At 40.2% G+C, this 23,236-nt stretch overlaps 1 protein-coding gene across 16 annotated transcripts in view; it reads left to right on the forward strand.

Annotated features, from left to right (window-relative positions):
- PEAK1 (pseudopodium enriched atypical kinase 1) overlaps nucleotides 1–23,236 on the forward strand; it is a 300,593-nt gene that overhangs the window by 257,425 nt on the left and 19,932 nt on the right. For all 16 annotated transcript variants that reach the window (XM_074392604.1, XM_074392605.1, XM_074392607.1 and 13 more), the window contains one exon: nucleotides 12,979–13,724. In XM_074392604.1, the coding sequence (XP_074248705.1) occupies nucleotides 12,979–13,724 (746 nt within the window). The remainder of the gene's footprint in view (nucleotides 1–12,978; nucleotides 13,725–23,236) is intronic.

Below are 23,236 nucleotides of genomic sequence, written 5' to 3' on the forward strand. Positions count from 1 at the left end.
GAGAGGTTACAGTGAGCCGAGATTGCGCTACTGTACTCCGGCCTAGGCAACAGAGAGATACTCTGTCTCCAAAAAAAAGTACAAAGACATAGAATGTACTACATGCCTGTGAGCATGTTCAGCACAAATATCTCGGTTAAAGTACAGGGCATAGAATGTACTTACTCCCTAATATCTCACAGCTACATCGGATAGGGCTTAACAAGGAGTTACTAGCAAAAAGCAAGAAGGCTTTGAAGAAAGTCTTTAAAAGAAACTATCATTTCTAACATTTATTATTATTATTCTTTAACAAGAAGGGAAACTTTAAGGAGGAACTTTTTTTCTTTCCACAACTGTTTACTTACCGTATACCCTCAGACAGCAGAGTATATCAGGAATTATAATATCTTCTAGACATTCTTACTAAACCAAAATTTATCTCATGCTAGCCTCAGTAAAATATTTAACTTTTACTAATTGTACCATATTTTATGGCATCTCTAAAAATTTTTGTTAGCTGACATTAGTTAAAATTATTTTATTTCTTTGTCTTCTCAGTTATGAAGACTAGTAGAAAAAAATAAAGCATTGTCTCTATGAATACTCTTAAGTGCCTTACATATATTAGCTCATTTAATCCTCATAACCACTCTAAGAATTATTATCCCCATTTTTCAGATGAAGAAAATGAGGCAGAGTGCTTTGCCCAAAGTCACAGAACCAGTAGGAATTGAACCAATTGTAATTCAGTCAATCTTAGCCACTAGACTTTAATCCCCTTAATCTCCAAATTCTTGTAAAATACTGAAGGGCTGCAACTGTTTTCCTTTTTTTAAAGAAGTCGTCTACTTTGATACATAAAAGTTAAGACTTTTTTAAAAAATTGTAATTACTTTGCGTTCAAAAAACTTAAAATTGTTGTAGATGCCCTATCAAAAAGATTGCTTTCTCCTACCTGTTGCTTTCCTTTTCAAAGTATATGATGCTGCCAGGCACGGTGGCCCATGCCTGTAATCCCAGCATCTTGGGAAGCCAAAGTGGACCGATCACTTGAGCTCAGGAATTCAACACTAGCCTAGGCCACATGGCAAAACCCCATCTCTACAAAAAATACAAACGTTAACCAAGTGTGGAAGTGTGTACCTGTGGTCCCAGCTACTTGGAAGGCTGAGATGGGATTATCTCTTGAGCCCAGGAGGTCGACACAGTGAGCTGTGATGGCACTGTTGCTTTCCAGCCTGGGTGACAGAAGGAGAAACTGTCTTTTTTTAAAAAAAAAAAAAAAAAGGGTGTAATGCCAATAAAATGTTGTCCAGTTTTCCTTAAGTGTCCAAGTGTCGATATACTTGACTCTATAGCATATGATACATTATGACACATAGTTGCTTCTTTGGAAAGGTAGGTAATAAAGTTGACTCCAATAGTTCTAAGCAAAAGGGATTTTGTTTTGTTATTTTTCCTAATGGAACAAGTATTTTGGATGGCATTTGAAACTTTCCTTTTTTAATGCTTTCAACAAGTCATTTACATGCAGTTTTAAACTACCCCTTTGAGTAATATTTTATGATTTAAAGACTTGAGAACTAAAAAGTGGTGTGTTTAACAAACTAAAAGACAAGAAACTCTCTTAACACAATAGCTTTAGATCCTTTTAAATATTCCCAAACCATTCCATAAAGACCACTTTCTCTTTTTCTTTTCTTTCTTGATTTCTTTTATAATGCAAAGGTTGGATTAACAGATGTGGGAGAAATTAAGGGGAAAAAATTCAAGGTTTATCATCATTTTTACTGTGAAATTTGTTCTGAAAATTACATTGTGAAGCAGGTTTAGAAAGCAGCGTACTAGAGCAGGAAAAAAAATAGATTTGAGGGGATCAGTAGGATTTCAGTTTCTATCACAGCTGTGTCATTGCCCACCTGCTTGATTGTGGGCCGGCTATTTAACCTCCCTGCATTTCAATTACCTCATCCAAAATGAGGGAATAGTGGCATCTGCTTTGTAGGGCTAGTGGCAGAGAAGTACTTGGTATGTGGAAGTCTTTACTAGTTGTGAATTCCTTTATTTCTCCCAAAAAATAAACTCTTCTTTCTCCTTTAAAAAAATTTTTTTTTAATTTTAAATTTTTTAGAGAGACAGGATCTTTCTCTATCGCCCAGGCTAGAGCGCAGTGGCACTATCATAGCTCACTGCAGCCTCACACTCCTGGGCTCAAGCGATCCTCCCTTCCCAGCCTCCCGAGTAGTTAGATCAACAGGTGTGTACCACATGCTCAGCTAAAATTTTTAAATTTTTTTGTAGAGATAGAGTCTTCCTGTGTTACCCAGGCTGGTCTCAAACTCCTGGCCTCAAGCAGTCCTCCAACCTTGGCCTCCCAAAGCACTGGGATTACCAGGCTGAGCCACTATACCTGGCTTCTTTCTCCTTTAAATAAATTTGATATGGTAGCCAGAAAATGTAAAGTGAAAAGGATTTAAAATGTTTATCAGATAGCTTAAATGAGCAAAACAACAAAATGTAAATCTAAAATATCGTGGGCTTCCTGCATAACTCGTGACCGAAGATGTGAAATGAAAAACAGGCTACAGGACCCCAAGGGAGGTAACGGAGGACAGAGGAGAGATGGCGAGTGGCAGTGTAACTGTGCAGATCCAGTCCTTCAGATCGGCCCGTTACAACAAAGCAAAGAGACTGGACAGTTTGTTGTGTAATTCTCACATTTCCTATATAAACCCAGTTTAAAAAACAAAACAAAACCCAACTGCACTAGGCCTTCAGAATCTCCCACGAGTCCGCTACCCTCAGAGCAGTCTTATTACTCCCACTGTGGTACAGTGAGCGTTGTGACTGAACCGTTTCCACAAAGAGCACTGACCTATGCAACCCGAATAGCTTTCTTTTTTACCTTAGGCCTCTATCTCCAAGATTAATTCAGATGTCATTCTTCTTGTCCTTAAAGCAAATAACACAAACTTCATTTTGTTCATAACTGAATTAATTATTATCCAGTACAATAACCACTAGCCATATATGGCTTCTTAAATATAAATTTATAAAAATAAAAATTCAGTTCCTCAGTCTCACATTTCAAGTGCCTAGTAGCCACATGTAGCTAGTAACTACTGCATTAGACAGTGCAGATAAAGAACATTGCCATTGCTGCACAAAGTTCTATTGGACAGCACTGCTTTAAAGAATGTGTTATTTGGGGGGTTTATATTGATTATATTTGGGGGATTTCTGTGTTGCACAAAAAATCACATTGGTCTTTATGCCACTTGACAACTTGAGGAGGTTGCCGATCACAGGATGATGATTTTACTCTGGGTGGTGGTCATATCATGTGAGATCACAGAATGAACTCTGCTCTGTAACAGCTTAACTGACCCCAAGCTGAGTTTTATAGGGTGTCTGTCACCCAAAATGATTTCCCAAAGAAGTGATAAAATTGTTTTAATCAGACCTGGAACATTTTCCATATGTTTCTATGTTTATCTCAAAATAGACGGAAATCACCAGTTTCTTCATGTGGCATATCTGACTGCTTTGTCACTCTGCTAAAATTGGGAGCATGTAATGAAATAGCTGTCCTCAATCACTTTGTAAACAAGTGCTCTTATATCTTACACATTCCTTTCTGGAAAGATCTATAAAATCTCCCTTGACTGATTTTTGGCTTGCTCCTCCTTCTGCATCGTAACAACCTAGTGCATTATTTAAAACACACAGTAGGTACTAAGAATGTGGTTTGAGTGAATGAGCTAAAAACGACTTTTGGATTTGACTTTAGAAGATTACCAGATTAGGAAATCTGGCTCTGCTCAGTGAAGTTCATCTAGGGAAATTTCAAGTCTATGTGCTCCATTAATCAGCTGGCTTTTCTTTTTCTAATATGAGGCTTCATCCATAGGTTTCCTGATTAAGGAATTATGTAAGCCATGCCTCTGTTTCCTTCCTATAGATCAGCACAAACTGTACAGATTTTCTCATTTTGCCCACTTTGAGCATCTCCCTAAGACTGTATCCTTCAAACAGTGAAAGAAAACACATACAAGCCTTCTGTCTCCAGAACTTTCTTTGGCATTAAATTGATTGTTAGTGTTAAATTTTAAGGGGTGGATATACTTAAAAGAATGTCATTACATAGCTGGCTTTGGTGTTGTAATTATAAAATAATGTCACTATAAATGCCAGCTTTTTAAAAACAAAATTATTCTGAGGATTACATTATCATTCATTCATTTACTCAATAAATAATTATTGAGCAGACATTATTCCACACACTCCATAGCTAATGTTTATGATCATTTTATGAACAGTTTTAGATCATCTAGATGCTTAAAAAAAAAAAAAAAACTGAGGTTGAGAGCTTTGAACATTTGTTTGAGCAGTTGTACTTCCTAAAATTGTAATTATTTCTATTTAAAAAGAAATCATACACTCTGTCCCAAAGTTAGCTGCATTCCCATTTAAAAATAGTTTTCCATGTACTGGAATTAGTTAAAAGAGTGCAGTATTTAAATTGCATAGACAAATTACCCCCAAATAAATAATCTCCCTTTTTGGAGAGGTTTTCAGTAATGAAGACTTAAAAAATTAAGTCTGTCAGCTGCTATACCACTAATATTCTTTAAAGTAGTCTTTGTGGGGATGGTGGGAAAAAAAATTAAAAATAAAGTGGTCTTTGTATCTGTTTATTTGAGCCTAAACCCAAAGTAGTCTTTGGAAATCAGGTTTGTTTTCTTGTTTGGCGTAAAGCTGATGTCCCCATATTTGCCAATTGTTGCTTATGTTTGACTGTGGTAGGCCTCAGCACAGTAATAATGCCTCAGTAGATTAGGGCCCTTCACCCTAAACTGATGATGCCTGCTGGAGGGGACGGTGCACTGACTGCTACGTTCAGCCAATGAGAGGCCCTATTCATTTGACAAGGCAGTTTCACAGTGATGGTGTGTGGCATCTGTGTTTATAAACTGTAGTGCGTATTCCCTGCAATGCACTAGTGGAGGTGATGGTTTCTTATTTTGTCTTCTCCCTTCTCTTTCTCATCTGTATTACTTGTTTTGAGCCCTGGGGAGAAAATTAGAGATGTAGATTAAAATTACAGTTTAAATAGGAAGGTAAGTTCTATTTACTTGCAAGGACTTCTGATCTTTGGGAGAGATAAACATGGGGCTGGATTCTTAGTTGTTGTGATACAGATATTTAAAGGTTCAATGAAAGTCTCTGCCTGAAGGAGTCTGGAAGAGGGTCACAAAAGGCATGTCTTTTGCTTGTGGCAAATGGAGAGACACTGAAGAATTTTTAATAGAGGCACAATCAGGAATTTTTTATTTTATTTTTTTTTTATTTTTTGAGACGGAGTTTCGCTCTTGTTACCCAGGCTGGAGTGCAATGGCGCGATCTCAGCTCACCGCAACCTCCGCCTCCTGGGTTCAACCAATTCTCCTGCCTCAGCCTCCTGAGTAGCTGGGATTACAGGCACGCCCCACCATGCCCAGCTAATTTTTTGTATTTTTAATGGAGACGGGGTTTCACCATGTTGACCAGGATGGTCTCGATCTCTTGACCTTGTGATCCGCCCGCCTCGGCCTCCCAAAGTGCTGGGATTACAGGCTTGAGCCACTGCGCCCGGCAGGATTTTTTAAAGATTCTAGGAGCTACCTATGAGATGACAGGAGGCAGAGATCAACCAGGAAATCATGCTACTCCTGTACAAGTGGGTCGTTGTTAAGTGCTCTGAATCCCTAGCCCCCTAAGACTGCAATGATCACCAGGTCATAAGCAAACATTTGTTTGCTTTTCAGAACATGTTATATAGGGCCCATCAGTCTGAAGACTTTTTTTTCTTTTTTCTTTTTTTTTTTTTTTTGAGATGAAGTCTCACTCTGTAGCCCAAGCTGGAGTGCAGTGGCATGATCTCGGCTCACTTCAGTGTCCGCCTCACAGGTTCAAGAGATTCTGGTGCCTCAGCCTCCCAAGTAGCTGGGACTACAGGTGCCCACCACCACACCCAGCTAATTTGTTGTATTTTAGTAGAGACAGGTTTCACCATGTTGCCCAGCGTGATCTCGAACTTCTGAGCTCAGGTGATCTGCCCACCACATCCTTCCAGAGTGCTGGGCTTACAGGCGTGAGCCACCGTGCCAGCCTGAAGACATTTTTAAGTGGGGGAAAGAGGAAAGTAAGTTTTGAGTGTGGTTTAGTCAAACGTATTTGTCCAAGGAATTTTTTTAGCATATAGCAAGGCAAGATTTAGAACACAGTCTATTTTTTTCAGTTTAGAGCCCTGGTATGCCACAAAAATGTAGAGTATGTGATGTTATATCAGGCCTGCTGAAAGCTGAGCTTGGTGTCTGGTCCCAGGGGCTTGAGAGGAATGCACAGGATTAAAAGTTTAAAATAAAAACAGCTAAGATACCAAGCTTTTAAAACATTGACCCAAATGATTGGAATTCAGTTAGTAGAGCTTGTCTTTCTTAGAGGAAAAAAACTAAAAGCACAAACCAGTTTTAGACTTAGGAGAATGGCTTGACCTACTTCCATGGGCTGTGGAATGTTTGTGGTTTCGTTTGGAACGCACAAGTTTCTGATTCTCATGTGGAAATCTCCTTAGCTCCCAGGAGATTATATCCTGCTATTTGGAAGGAGAAGCCACGTTACTCATCTTTATTTCCTTGCTATCTTGGCTGTCCATTTCCATTTTGAAATGATGGCCAACTCTGTTAACTCTGTCCCTGGGTCCAGCAGCCACTTCGTGTACACCTGCTGTGTGCCTCACATCACATCAGGTTCTGAGAGGATGTAAAAACACACACTTTATAAAAGGCTAAACATGCTCTAGTAGAGCAAAAAGTGCTAAGAGAACACAGAAAGAAGCAATGGCTTCCACTTTGAGGTGGGGGAGTACAGAGTAGGGAAGGCTTCAGGCAATAAGTGCCATTTGAGTTAAGCCAAGCAGACACCCTTGCTAAGGCAAAAATGTAAAAGTAAAAACATGGAGCATGTTAACAGGAAATGAGTGATTCATAGGAGGGGTTGATGATGAGAAATAGTGGTAGATAAGACAGAGAGCCTTGACCAACTTGCTGAGGAGTTTGAACTTTATTCTGTAGCTGGCAGAAAGTCACATGATCAGCCATTCTTCACCTCCTCTGATAAGCATTAAAGAGCTGCTGCTGCTGATCGGCCTTCTCTCCCTTGTCAATTCTGAGGTCATAAAAGAAAAGAGGTACTTTTGGAGAAATGGGTAGAACATGGCTGCCCATAAAGCCTCTTATAGGGCCCACATTGAAATAGGCAAGAATAGGTTCATGTTCTGGTTTTTTAATTATTCCATTCCACTCGCAGCTTAGATGCTTTGCTTGATCTTGGGTACACAAATGAGACACAGTCCATTCCCTCAATGAGCAAACCAGTAGGGAATTCAGAAAGGAACACAAGTCAAGAGTTGTAAGTGCTTAGAGAGAAATATTCATAGGGTCTATCTGAGGGACCAAGAAAGAGAGGTCAAGTCTGGGGAGTGGAGTAAGACATATTTCCCAGAATGTTTAAAGATGAGAAGAGTGGGAAACTATTCCTGGAAGAGGATCAGCATGTGCAAAAACACAAAGCACAAAGGAAGCATAAAATCACCAAGAGTGCTGGAGAAACTGCAAGCAGTTTGGTGGGTCTGACTTAGAATATAAGAGGAAATGCGACAAGAGAAACAGGTATACCAGGGCTAGATCGTGAAAGGCTCTCTTTCTGTGCTTGAAGATTCAAACTTGATCTTTAGGACAGAATTTTTTAAAGCAGAGAAGTGTCATGATCAGCTTTGGTGTTTGAAAAATATCTCTCGAGTGGCTTGTGTGGTGAGGGAGGTAAAACTGGAGGCAGGGTAATAGAAGACTGTCACAGCTGTCAGGCAAGGATGATAGGGCCTGAGCTGGTGCAATTCACTGCTTCTAACCTTCTTTATGGTGCTTCATCTCTGAAAGGTCTGGGTCAGCAACTGAAAAATTAGGATTTATTACAAAGCATACTTCTGTGATCTTGTAAATAAACCATGGTCTGACGTCTCACATTAGCCAAGAGAAAATAGGGCTGGGGCAGCTTTGGAAGGAGGCTTCACCATCACAGGAAATGTTCAGTAAATACCAAGCCCCTGCATCCCTTGTTAAGGGCACAGAAGAATGAGAAGGTATGACTGAAAACTGAATTCAAGGTTGTTTCTAAGAATGGATTGTAGATTTGCTTTATTGAGACATAATTTATATTCCATAAAATTCACCCTCGTAAAGTGTGCAATTCAATTAGTTTCGTATATTCACAGAATTTTGTAAGCATCACTTATGTCTAATTTCAGAGCATTTTCATCATCCCAAACAGAAACCCATTAGCAGTCACTGTCCATTCTCTCTTTCCCCCAGCCCCTGACAACTGCTAATCTACTTTGTCTCTATGCCTTTATATATTTCTAGAAATACCATGTAAGTGGAATCATATAATATGTGATCATTTTTTACTGGCTTCTCTCACTTAGCATAATGTTTTCAAGGCTTTTCCATGTTGTAGCATACATCAGCACTTCATTCTTCTTATGCCTGAATAATAGGCAATTGTATGAGTATACCACGCTTAATTTATCCATTCATCAGGTGATGGACATCTGGTTTGTTTCTACTTTTTGGTTATTGTAAATGCTGCTGCTTAAGAACATTTGTGTATAAGGTTTCGTTGCACATGTTTTCAGTTACCTTGGGTATATACCCAAGAGTGAAAATGCTGAGTCAAATGGTAACTGTATGTTTAACTTTTTGAGGAACTACCAAAATATTTTCCAAGGTGGCAGCACCATTTTAGATTCCTACTAACAATGTATAAGCATTTGAATTTCTCCACATCCTCACCAACACGTGCCTGTGTGTGTTTTATTACAGCTAAGCTAGTAGATGTAAAGTGACATCTCAATTTGCATTTACTTCATGAGTGATGATACTGAACATCTTTCTACATGCTTACTGACCATTTATATATTTTCTTTGAAGAAATAGCTATGCAAATCTTTAACCCATTTTTACTTGGGTTATTTATCTTTTTCAAAAGAGTTCTTTAAATATTCTGAACGTAAGTCTCTTATCAGATATGTAATTTGAACATATTTTCTCCCATTCTGTGAGTTGTCTTTCTACTTTCTTGAAGATGTCCTTTGAAGCATAAAAGTTTATAATTTTTATTGACTTCCAATTTATTTTTTCTTTCATTACTTATACTTTAGGTATTATCTAAGAAACCATTGCCTAACACTACGTTGCAAAGATTTATTCCTACTTTTTTTCTAAGAGTTTTTTGGTTAATTTTTCACACATTTTTAGTTAATTTTTGTGTGTAGTGTGAGGTAGGGATTCAGTATCATTATTTTGCTTGAGACTGTTCTTTCTCTGTTGAATTGTTTTGGCAATTTTGTCAAAAATCAGTTGGCCTTAAATATAAGGGTTCACATCTGCACTCTAAAATATATTTAATTCATTAATATTTCTATTCTTATGCCAGTACCACATACTGTTGATTACTATAACTTTATAATAAGTTGAAATCAGAAAGTATAACTTTTACAACTTTATTCTTTTTTAAGACTTTGACTACTCCAGGTTTCTTATATTTCCATATGAATTTTAGGATCAGCCTGCCAATTTCTGTGAGAAGCCTAGCTGGAATTTTGATAGGAATTACATTAAATCTGTAGATCAATTTAGGGAATCTTTCAATTTGATGATTAGTTTCTTTTAGCAGTGTTTTGTAGTTTTCAAAGTGTAAGTCTTCTACTAGTTTTGTTAGGTTTATTTCTGATTACTTTATCCTTTTTGATGGCATTGTAAATAGAATTGTCTTCTTAATTTTATTTTGGATTATTCATTGATAATGTAGAGAAATGAATTGGTTTTCATATATCAATCTTGTATCCTGTAACCTTGCTGAATGGGCATATTTATTATTTACTTTCCTCTGTCCAATCTGAATGCTTTGCTGCTTAGAAATTTCTTCTACCAGATACCCTAAATCATCTCTCTCAAGTTCAAAGTTCCACAGATCTCTAGGGCAGGGCCAAATTGCTACCATTCTCTTTGCTAAAACATAACAAGAGTCACCTTTGCTCCGGTTCTCAGCAAGTTCCTTATCTCCATCTGACACCACCTCAGCGTGGACCTTATTGTTCGTATCACTATCAGCACTTTTGTCAAAGACATTAAACAAGTCTCTAGGAAGTTCCAAGCTTTTCTACATTTTCCTATCTTCTTCCGAGCCCTCCAAATTGTTCCAACCTCTGCCTGCTACCTAGTTCCAAAATTGCTTCCACACTTTCGGGTGTCTTTTCAGCAGCATCCTACTCTACTGGTACCAATTTACTATGTTAGTCCATTTTCACACTACTGATAAAGACATATGTGAGACTGGGCAATTTACAAAAGAAAGAGGTTTATTGGACTTACAGTTCCACATGGCTGGGGAGGCCTCCAACATGTGGGAATTCAAGATGAGATATGTGTGGGGACACAGCCAAACCATATCAAATAGGTAGCGTTGCGTTACAGTTGCCCACAGTGTTCAGTACAGTACCATTCTGTTCAGGTTTGTAGCCTGCAAGCAGTAGGCTGTACCATATAGCCTAGGTGTGTAGTAGGCTGTATCATCTAGGTTCTAAGTACACTCTATGATTTTTGCATAATGATGAGATTGCCTAACTCTCTCAGAACTTATCCCTATCATAAGCAGTGCTTACTATTACAATCCCAGATTATATTGGTGCTTACCATTGACATGCTACAAGGACACGATTTTAACAAAACAAACCACCACCCTTATCCATTATCATCTTCAGCACCATCCAACACCTTCTACTCTACATGATCATCAGTAGGAGAATGTGTGAGTTTCCCAGGGCTGCTGTAAAAAAGTACCATAAATGGGTGGCTTAAAACAACACAAATGTATTCTCTTGATGTTATGGAGGCTAGGAGTCTGAATTCAAGGTGTCAGCGAGGCTGTGTTCCCTCTGAGACACTGGGTAGATTCCTTTCTTGCCTCCATCTGGCCTCTTATAGTGGCTCTTAATCCTTGATATTCCTTAGTCTGCACCTGCTTCAATCCAGTCTCTGCCACCAATGTCGGGTAGTGTTTTCCCTGTGTCCCTGTCTTCATATGGTGTTTTTTCTTCTTGTAAGGCACCAGTCATATTGGATTAGGGCCCAGACTAATGACCTCATCTTAACTATTACATCTACAAAGACTTCCAGTAAGGTCTCATTCACAGGTACCAGAGTTAGCACTTCAGCATACCTTTCTGGGGGATATAATTCAACCCATAACAGAGCCTTGTGTTCTAACTCTTGAGATCTTGAGTTGAGGCCTCATTTCAATAACATGACTAATTTTTAATGGTTTTTATGGAAGTTTCATAGTATATTTCTCTGTCTTTAAAAAATAATGTTTTCAGGGCCGGGCACAGTGGCTCACACCTATAATCCCAGCACTTTGGGAGGCCGAGGCGGGTGGATCACGAGGTGAAGAGATCGACACCATCTTGGTCAACATGGTGAAACCTCGTCTCTACTAAAAATACAAAAATTAGCTGGGCATGGTGGCGTGCGCCTGTAGTCCCAGCTACTTGAGAGGCTGAGGCAGGAGAATTGCTTGAACCCAGGAGGCGGAGGTTGCGGTGAGCCGAGATTGCGCCACTGCACTCCAGCCTGGGTAACAAGAGTGGAACTCTGTCTCAAATAAATAAATAAATAATGTTTTCTGTCTATTATACAATAAGCTCTGCAGGTGTATTCAAACACACATGTGTTTTATCTTTTTCTAATCATAAATGCTAGAAACTAAGCAGAGATGAATGGTTCTCTAACTAGGGCTTATAAAAGATGTGAAAAGATTGTATCTCTCAAATCACAATATATATGCCCACCAAAATAAAACAGAATCACACAAAAGTTTGGGAAGTATTGTTCGGAACAGAAGCTGACTGCTCATATACATTGTTCCCCTTACCACCATCACAGGAATCTTATATGTAGACCAGTTTAAGCAATGTCAGAATCCATCTCTATAGTAGAATAAATAGCATGGCTTTTGAAATTGTATTCATGTGTTGGAAAATGGTATATACATGACAAGTGTTATATACAATACAAAGTAACTTTGGAATAAAAAGAACAGAATAGTATCTTCTGAGCCCCAGTCTAATGGTCCCATTGCTAGTTTCAATTCTGTTTGAAATAATGCTCCCAAGTATTTTCTTTGTCCACAATGCTATCATCTCTGCTCTGTCACAATGCAAGAATATTGGAGTGTCTGTTATTCCTTAATATTCTGGTGTGGTAAATACAGTACTCTGAAGAGGAGGACTAGAGAATCTGGATTCCTTTTTGAAAACAAAACTTGGCTGCGTGCAGTGGCTCATGCTTGTAATCCCAGCACTTTGGGAGGCCAAGGCAGGCAGATCATGAGGTGTGGCGTTCGAGATCAGCTTGACCAACATGGTGAAACCCCATCTATACTAGAAATACAAAAATTAGCTGGGCATGGTGGCGCGTGCCTGTAATCCCAGCTACTCAGGAGGCTGAGGCAGGAGAATGGCTTGAACCCGGGAGGCAGAGGTTGCGGTGAGCCGAGATCGCGGCACTGCACTCCAGCCTGCGGGACAGAGGAAGACTCCGCCTCAAAAAAAAAAAAAAAAAAGAGAGAGAGAGAGAAAGAAAAAAAACAAAGCTCCTCACCCAAACCATCGTCCTTTTCCTAGACAGGGCCAAGATATTCCGCCTGTTGGTTGTTCTCACCGAGGCTCGGATCCCTTCAGTGTTTAGCTATTTGATCTCTTTTCCCATTCTGAACTAAAGAGTTGACTTATTCTTACATTCCCATGGCTGCCTCACTCATTTCTGCTCAAATTGCAACTATAAAATGAGATTAAAATTTTACTTACTCTTTTCTTTTCATTTCTTTAAAACAATACAGGGCAATCTAGAGCAGCCATGATACCTCCCAAGCAGCCACGACAGCCCAAGGGAGCTGTGGATGATGCCATTGCCTTTGGAGGGAAAACAGACCAAGAAACATCCAGTGCTTCCCAGCCTACACCACCCCCACTGCCAAAGAAGATGATCGTAAGAGCCAATACAGAGCCCATCTCCAAGGACCTTCAAAAATCCATGGAAAGTAGTCTTTGTGTCATGGCTAATCCCACCTATGATATCGACCCCAACTGGGATGCCAGCAGTGCTGGTTCTTCCATCAGCTATGAACTCAAAGGACTGGACATTGAGTCTTATGACTCGTTGGAAAGGCCTTTGCACAAGGAGAGACCTGTCCCCTCAGCAGCAAACAGCATTTCCAGCTTAACCACTCTCAGTGTTAAGGACAGATTTTCCAACAGCATGGAATCCCTGTCCAACCGGCGTGGGCCCTCTTGCAGACATGGCCGAGGCATCCAGAAGCCACAGAGACAAGCACTTTATCGAGGACTTGAGAATCGGGAGGAAGTAGTGGGTAAAATCCGAAGCCTTCATACAGATGCCTTGAAGAAACTGGCTATTAAATGTGAAGACCTTTTCATGGCTGGGCAGAAAGACCAGCTCCGTTTTGGAGTGGACAGCTGGTCAGACTTCAGGCTGACCAGCGACAAGCCATGTTGTGAGGCGGGTGATGCCGTTTACTATACTGCTTCATATGCGAAGGATCCGCTTAATAACTATGCAGTCAAGGTAAGATAATATTATGAATCTCTAAATCTCACGTTAAGTCTTAACCAGTATATTGTTATTGGGATAGATTCATTCTGCTTTTCTCCTTTCTTTCCTTCATTCCTCCATTCAGCAAGTTATTGAGCAACCTCTTACCAGATACTGGATGAAGCAGGGGGCTTATTTATTATTTAGAGAAAACAGACATGTAACTTAACAGAATTAAAATAGTATACTGCATGCAAAGACAGAAGTAAAGAAGAATTCTGTGGGATCTTGGAGGTACCTTAACTCAAACTCTAGAAGTCAAAAAAGTCTTTTTTTTTTTTTTTTTTTTTTTTTTTTTGAGACAGAATTTTGCTCTTGTTGCCCAGGCTGGAGTGTGCAATGGCACAGTCTCAGCTCACTGCAACCTCTGTCTCCTGGGTTCAAGCGATTATCCTGCCTCAACCTCCCAAGTACCTGGGATTGCAAGCACCTTCCATCATGCCTGGCTAATTTTTGTATTTTTGTAGAGACAGGGTTTCACCATGTTGGTCAGGCTGATCTTGAACTCCTGACCTCAAGTGATATACCTGCCTCGGCCTCCCAAAGTGCTAGGATTAAAGGCGTGAGCCACCTCGCCTGGCCAAAGAAGGCTTTTTCCTGGCCAGGTGTGGTGGTTCATGGCTATAATCCCAGCACTTTGGGAAGCCAAAGCAGGTGGACAGCTTGAGCCCAGGAATTCAAGACCAGCCTAGGCAACATGGTAAAACCCTGTATCTACAGGAAAAAAAAAAAAAAAAAAGAAAAGAAAAAGAAAAAATTAGCCAAATGTGGTGGCTCACGCCTGTAGTCCCAACCACCATGGAGGCTGCGGTAGGAAGGTCACCTGAGCCTAGGAGGTCAAAGTTGAAGTGAGTCATGATCAGGTCACTGCACTCCAGCCTGGGCAACAAAGTGAGACCCTGTCTCAAAAAAAAGTAGGTAACCCTTGAGCTTTGCTCTTTGCAAGGGCTGCCTATAAATATGAGATCTGTTGTGTACCTTTCACCACGTGTTTCTGTCTTTTTTTTAGGCTGGAGCGCAGTGGCATGATCATAGCTCACTACAGCCTCAGGTGTGCGCCACCACACGACTGATTTTGGTTTTTGGTAGAGACAGTGGTCTCGCTATGTTGTCCAGGCTTGACCCAAACTCCTGGCTTCAAGCAGTCCTCCCACCTTGGCCTCCCAAAGTGCTGGGATTACAGGCATGAGCCACCACACCTGGCTTATGTTTCTGACCTTAGTCTCTACCAGCTAAGAGATGCTTGTCTACCTCTGCCCTGTAACTCTTGTGCGCCCTAGAGAAACATTTTTATAGAGGAGGATAACTAATATTGATTGATATGCCTGGAACTCTATTTCTGTTATGTAATTTGATCTTCACATCAACTTTATGAAATTAAGATCTTTTTCTCCATTTGACATGTGAGGAAAATGATGCCCCAAGACGTAAGCTGACTTGGTTAGGATCACACAGCTGGCAAGTAGTAGAGCTGAGTTTTAAACAGAAATATTTCTGACTTCGCAGCTACATGTTGTCCATTTTGTCACTTACCAATTTCTTACATGTAGTATAACCTGCTTCTTCAAGACAGCTAAACTCTTGACATCCTCAGCTTCTTCCCTAGGTTACTTGAAGAGAGTAACAATCTTCGAGCCTCAGTTTCCTCCTTTTTCAGATGTTTACAGTGAGGGGAGGATCAAGTGAGATAATGCTTGTGAAAATTTTTTGAAAAACGCAAAACCCTGTGTAAACTCAAGATAATGTTCTCCATTCCCATAGTCCCTTTTTACTGATTCTGTTCACTGGTTCAAAACCAATTAACATATCTAAATGACTTTTACATGCTAATTTGGCTTAGAGAGACCAGATGGTATCTTAGTACATTAATGGATAAGGTAAATCATTGGCCTTACCTATCTATCAAGACAATGTATGTTTGAAACAGACCTTCAGCTAGCTGCTACCCTCTGCAGTTGCAGTACCTACACCAGCTGACTGACTTGATGTCACTGGCAGAGTAACCCTGTGCTCCAGCCCACACTTTTAAATTCAACTGAGGGATAAACTGTAAGGAGGGGATCTGGATTCAAGTTAAAACATTACTATTGAGTTTTAAAAGGCATTTTGAGATTCGGTACAGCATTCAAGAGCTATTATGTAAATTGGGGTTATGATGCCTTATCTATCTATCTTGGGCCCTTATTGCTGCAGAATCACCAGTGCAGGATGAGTGCCTGTTTCAAAAAGGACATTGAACTATCTGTTCCTTGAAAACAGTTGAGAAGTAGGGCTTGACTAACTTTATGTATTATTGCCATGCAATCTTGTCTCTTTCCCAAATCAATGGTCTGGTATTGATTTCTTTGCTTGTAATGATGCAAAACCAATCTCCAAAGAACAGGTGGCAAGTGGTTATATACTAGGAGCTGTTGGCAGGTTTGGGAAAGGATATCTTACACTAAATGCTAAATATAAATGTCTCCTTTAAGACCCTCTGGTATTTCCGGAAGTGCCCAGTTGATTGTACAACCTTAGAGGAATAAGCTACTAGGGCTCTGTGAACCCTGCCTCTGCAGAGATAAGCAAAAGAGACTAACAGTTGGCCCACACAGACAACTTTTTTCTGTTTGTCTTCTTAAAATATCCCTTCCCATACTAAGGGAATTTAGAATAGTCTAATAGGTGTAACTGTCCCTTGAAGAGACTAAAAGTTCTTTAAAATGTTGCAAACAAAAGTGAATGGTAGGCCAAGCATGGTGGCTCACCCCTATAATCTCAGCACTTTGGGAGGCCAAGATGGACAGATCACGTGAGGTCAGGAGTTCAAGACTAGCCTGGCCAACATGGCGAAACCTGGTCTCTACTAAAAATTAAAAAAAAAAAAAAAAAAAAAAAATAGCCGGTCATTGCGGCCAGCGAAAGTAATCCCAGCTACTCAGGAGGTGAGGCAGGAAAACTGCTTGAACCTAGGAGGCGGAGATTGCAGTAAGCTGAGGCACTGCACTCCAGCATGGGCAACAGAGGGGACAACATCTCAAAAAAAAAAAAATTAAAAAAAGTCAGCGGTAGAATTTAGCAATTTGAAAGCCAAAGGACACCACTCCTCCTCCTTAAACACTAAATCCTCTACAGTCATAGAGCACTAACTTTGTGTGCTATTTTAGTTGACTCAGTTTGCATAACAACACACCATATTCTATATGGCTTAAACAACAGAAATTTATTTTCTCCCATTTCTGGAAGCCAAAAAATTCAAGATCATCGTTCTAGCTTATTTGCTTGGGGAACATATAATTTAGCCCATAGCACTCTACCTCTAACCTACCCTACCTGAGAATTTCTGTCCTTATAACACGGAAAACACATCCTAACAGCTCCAAAAGTCTTATTTATGACAGCATCAACTCTAAAATCCAAAGTCTCATCTAAATATCATCTAAATCAGATATGGGTAAGAGTCAAGGTATGATTTATCCTGAGGCTCTCCAGTTGTGAACCTGTGAAAGCACAAGTTACATGCTTCCAAAATACAACTGTGAACAGGCAGAGGACAGATGTTCCCATTCTAAGAGGAAAAATTCAGAAGGAAGGAAGGAGTGATAGATCCCAATCAATTCCAAAACCTGGCAAATCAAATTCTATTAAATCTTTGGCCCAAGAATAATCCTCTTTGGTTTGATACTCTCCCCTGCAAGCCCACTGGGGTGGCAGCATCACTGCCATGGTCCACATAGTGGCCCAGTACTGAGGCACTGGTCATGGTTATCCTGGCCCACCAGATCTAAAGAAGCAGCTTCACCATTTGAAATTGAGGATGGAACAGCCTTGCCTACTGGGCCTTTGGTGGGAAAAAGCAGCCCTGATGTTTCTGTATCACTTTCAGGGTCATTCTTCCCTTTCCTTGAAGAATTGTACATGTGCATGGCCAAATAGCTCTCTGGGCTAGTCCTGTAGAATCCAAGTTCAGTAGCCTTCCTTCATTTTGTCCCACTTTGTCCCTTTTAATTCAAACTGGCAATGTCTTTGCTGGTGTAATTCCATTCTTATCCCTGACTTCTGCTGAGATGGCTGAATGAGTCCGTAAGTCATACCCTCTTCTCTTTATCAAATAGTTGTTTAGCCACCCCCTTGGTATTCTCTTAGAACAGGCTTTCACTTTTTTTATTTTGAGATGAAGTCTCGCTCTGTCACCCAGGCTGGAGTGTAGTGATGCAATCTCAGCTCACTGCAACCTCTTCTGCCTCCTGGGTTCAAGTGATTCTCCTGCCTCACCCTCCCGAGTAGCTGGGATTACAGGCGTGTACCACCACGCCCAGCTAATTTTTGTATTTTTAGTACAGACAGGGTTTCACATGTTAGCCAGGCTGGTCTCGATCTCCTGACCTCAGGTGATCCACCCGCCTCGGCCTCCCAAAGTGCTGGGATTACAGGCATGAGCCACCACACCTGGCCTCACCTTTTCCACAGTATGGAGAGACTGCAAATTTTCCAAATCTTCATGTTCTGGTTTCTTTTTGCTCAACAATTCCTTTTTCAATGAGTCTCTCCTTTCACACTTTACTACAAGCAGTCAGGAGGGACGAAGCCACTCCTTCACTTTGCTTAGAAATCTCCATTTCATCTCCTGCAAGTTTCGTCTTCTACAAAACACATTCCAGCTAAGTTATCTGCCACTTTATGACAAGGACTGCCTTTCCTCCAGTTTCCAATAATGTTCCTCATTACCATCAGAGACCTCATCAGAATGGCCCCTAGCATCCGTATTTCTAGCAGCTGCCTGTCCACGGTTATCTGGGCTTTTTCTCACGTGCATCTCAAAACTCTTCTAGCCTCTACCCAGTTCCAAACTGCTTCTAGCTTTTAAAGTATTTTTACAACAGCACCCCACTTCTCAGCGTCAAAATCTTATTCTGCTCAGGCTGCCGTAACAAAATACCATAGACTAAAAAGCATAGATTTATTTTCCCACAGTTCTGGAGGCTGGAAAACCCAAGATCAAGGTTCTGGCTGACTTGGCTTCTGGTGAGGGCTCTCTTCCTAGCTTACAGATAGCCACCTTCTACTGTGCCCTTACATGACAGAGAGAGAGCGCGCACACAAGAAGCATGTGCAAGCACTCTCCAGTGTCTCTTCTTTTAAGGACACTAATCCTGTCACATCATGGCCTCACTCTTATGATCTCTTTTAACTTGACTTACCCCTTTGTCATCCCTGTCTCCAAAATAGAGTAACATTGAAGGCCAGGGCCTCAAAAATACAAAGAGGTAGGGGAGAGAGACCATTCCGTCCGTGCGGGTGTCATGTTTGTCTTTGTTATAAAGTAGGTGGTTTTAACTCAGGACTTTTCCTGGATTTGAGTTATTCTAATCTTCATTCAACATGATTAGCTTTATTATTTGTATTGGTCTTAAATGAAAAGGCATCACAGCACTGAATAAAGAGTTTTGGAGTCAGCTGACCTGCGTCCAAGTTCTGAAGATAATCGCTGTGTATTTTTATCCCAGTCGTACACCTCTCTTGGTTTTCACATCAGGGTGTATTAACTGCCCTACTTACCTCAGATGATTGTTATAATACATGTGTTTATGTAGTGAAACTGCTTTTATAAACTGTAAAGCACATACATTATTGTTAGGAAGAATAATGGAAAGTTGCTGCTCAGCATTCTATAGAACACTCACTATTCTTCTTTAGCATTAGGCATTGGCTTGAGCATATTCAGATAGGCTCTGCACTTAGATATTCTTTCTCATTACCTCACAGATGTAAACACCTTTGCTTTTCCTTAAAATTATGAGAGAAAACTACAAACAGCATCAAGAATTTAAGTACTTCCAAAAATTGGAAACAAACTAGGAACCTTATATTAAGCAAACAATATAACAAATTATGGCACGTAAGTCCAGTGGAATGTTTGTAGCTATTAGAGGCGATAATTATGAAGACTTACAAAATTATGAAAAACATCTTTTAAATATCACATGAAAGTAGCAGAATACCAACAGTATGATCATAACTTGAAGAAAATTGACCTACAAAATGGTAATACTCAAATGATCCCTGTGTTAAGGTGGTAACAGTTACTTTGATTACTTAAAAAATGATGTCATAATGTCTTTTCAATTAAAAAACAAGAATCAGAGATTTTCAGATCATTTGACACTAAGCTTCTTGAAAACGGGTATCGTTAGTTATTCATTCCTATAAGCCCATCCTCTAGTACCAATTACAAACAGCACCTGTTTGATGCTGCCCGGCGTTTGCATTTCTGGATTGCTCTTCTCCTGGGAGGCAGAATAATGCCACAAAGAAATTCTGCATGTGATCTGCTGTAACCTATTTCAGAATCACCTGAGGGATCCTCATTAAAAATGTCATTTCCTTGGCCCTGTTCCGTACCGACAGAACCAGAGTGGCTGGCAGGAAGGCCTTGGAAACTGCGTTTGTAGCAAGTGCCGCAGGCGGGTCCGAGGACTGTCGACAAAGCGGCTGAGAATTTAGGCTTTTCAGTCTGACGGACCTGGGTTAAAACCTGCGCTTTAGCTGCATATTAGCTGTTACCTTGGCCATGACTTGCCTTTTCTATATCCAGTGTCTTCATCTGTAAAATGGAAAAAATACTTCAGGTCTTCTTAAAACAATTGTAAAAAATCATAGAAGTTGTTATGTATATAGCGATATATGTATATTTATATAGTGATATATATATATCGCTATATACACAATACACACACACAGTGCTGAAAGCATCATTTGGCGCAAAGTTAAGCATTTAGTAAACATTAGTCATTCCTTCCTTTTCACATACCTACAAAGCTCCTATATGTTCTTAAAGAATCCAGCTCCGACTCTTCTTCTTTCATCTTCTGAGTATATGTTGCACACTATACCTACTGGATTTCTCAGTCATTGCATTATCATGAGACAGCTGTATAATTAAACAAGAACACGCTTCCTCTTCCCTCTATTACACCTGACCTTCTCCGTGGTAGGTACTATGGCTTATTAATTCTTATATCCTTAGCATCTACTACAATATCATGTACACAGAGGGCATTCAATAAATATTTCTTGACTTTTCAAAAAAAAATGTTTACTCTATAAAATATTGTGGTATTTGTGGTAGTTTACAGAAATACATATGAGTAAAACGAAGACCTTGTCCTCAAGGAGCTTATATTCCATTGGGAAAGACAAAGGCATAAATAATCACTCTTAAAACAGATTATAATGAAAGTTCAGAGTGGTGGGCAGAGATACAAAGAGAAATGAAGATTAATGAATGAAAGAAGTTATTAACACATATCTTGGGGCCAATAAGAAAGAGCCTCCTGTATCCACGTTGCTATTCTTTGTGGCAAACGCAATATATTGAGAGAATAGTGGAAAATTAGCTAGGGAGAGATTAGAGACCAAATTTAGAGATTTGAGTGATCAGCTTAAGAGGTTAGACTTTATTTTGTGTTTTGTGGGAAGCCATTAAGGATTTTTAAACAGAAATAACATAAGATTTTGGAAGACAACTATGGTAAGAGAGGCCAGAAGGACTGGAAGGAAGGAAGCCAGTCATTATGCTATTGTAATAGTCCAGGTAAAATGAGACCCTGACACAGGGCAAATGAAAAGAAGGGGCAGATGCTGAAAGAGCTGAGGAAGGCAGTGGACCGTGTCTGGTTTGAGTGTAGGATTAGGGCAGTGAAGCTAAAATTTCAAGGTAGAACCACCTCCAAGGGAATGGTGATACCCATTAGTTGAAATATGAATCCGAAAGATGAGATCTCCATGGGTTGTGCCCCTAGGGCAGCCAAGTTGAGAGAAGCCCAGGAGCCAGGTGAAAATATGGGTTTGGTACTCAGAAGAGAGCTCAAACCTAGAAATGCGGTCATAGATTTGATTTAGTTAAAACTGTGGGACTCTATGAGATCATAATGGAAGAGTCTGCAAAGTGGGAAAAGGCCCACACATCTAAATGACCCAAAGCAGGAGCAATTGGAAAATCTGTAGCAAATGGCAGGGCCCTACAGGCCAGAGAGTCCAAGGTTGCAGAGGGCTTGAGCAGAATGAAGACTCAGAAGAAAGCAAGAATTTAATCTCTTGTAAACCTCAAGAAAATGCAATGTTGGTAATGATGGGGTTGAATGCCAGACACACTGAGTTAAAGAGTGAATAGGAGAAGGAAGCTGTGAAGGCAGTGAGCACAGCCTACTTTTTAAAAAAGTGTTTTGTTGAAAGAAGAGCCAAATTGATTTCCAAACAATATTTAACTTTCAACTCCCATTTTCCATCTCATCCATGTCTTCTTTTATCCTCTCATCACCATTCAGTGAGCCACCACCCAGCAGATTGGATTGTCTGTCTCTGTGGGCTACATATTGGCTGGCCTCCAGCCCTTAACTTAAGCATTCCTGCTCTCAAAATAAAACTTAACATAAACTTAAGCCTGAACTTAACTTTCCTGCCCTCTAAATAAAAATCTACCTTGCTTTTTCTCTTTCAAAGAATCCGGTTAGGTACTGACAAGGTACATAATCCTTATATCCTTATAGTAGACTTAATCCTTATATCTAAATCCATAGTAGACTCATCCTCTTATCCTCATAGTAGACTAAGGCCAATATTACAAGGGCCTTCACCATTCTACACAGTGGGAAACTAAGGCCAGAGAGGAACAACCCCTTCTGCATAGGGATACCAGCTTCACGGCAGGCCACCTCCTGACTCCTAGGTAGAACCTCTTCTATCATATCATGCCTAGAGCAGTAAACTGACCTTGCTGGGTCTCAGTGTTGTTCTTTAATGGAAAAATGACAGCCTTTCGCCTAGAGTCCGGATGGACAGTTGGCAAAATTATGGCTCAGTATCACTGAGCAATTGTTTTCTCATTGCACTCCAAGTACCACCATGTGAAACCACAGAGGAAATTTGGATGCAGTTACTCTGAAGAGGCTGCTAAAAATTTCACATAAGCAAAAAGTGTAAGTTTCTGAGTTATTTTCCAGCAGTTCCAGAATTGGGGTAGTAGGTATCTTTAAAGTAGTCCCAGTCTTTGTTCCCAAGGATCGAGCACGCAAAACTCAGTAAAGGCGTACACTTCCCTGTTACGACAGTGGGGCTGCCTCTCTTCCAGCTGTGCCAGAATCTTGTTAAAAGCTTGTAGTAAAGTAGAGGTGAACTGTGGAGACCAACATCTTTCACTGCATTTTTGACTCCAGAGTCTCCGTTTATCTCATTGAGTGGGTGCTGACAAAGCGAGTTACTAAATGAAAAAGCATTGCAGGAATACAATTGGTAGGAATTTACAACTAGTTCAGACTATATACACAGGCAATTAGTTACCGGCTTAGTGGTGAGGACAAAAGCTAGAGGGGAGACCACTTCCACTTTCATAATTCAACATAAATAGTTTTAACAGTGAAACTTTACAGAAAGTGACTGATCAGCAGCCAACTGCACATACTCATGGCCATCCTAGGTTGGTGTCCATTTCGTTTCAAGCTCAATGC

The sequence above is a fragment of the Saimiri boliviensis genome, chromosome 2 (assembly GCF_048565385.1).
Source record: "Saimiri boliviensis isolate mSaiBol1 chromosome 2, mSaiBol1.pri, whole genome shotgun sequence".
Lineage (NCBI taxonomy): Eukaryota > Metazoa > Chordata > Mammalia > Primates > Cebidae > Saimiri > Saimiri boliviensis.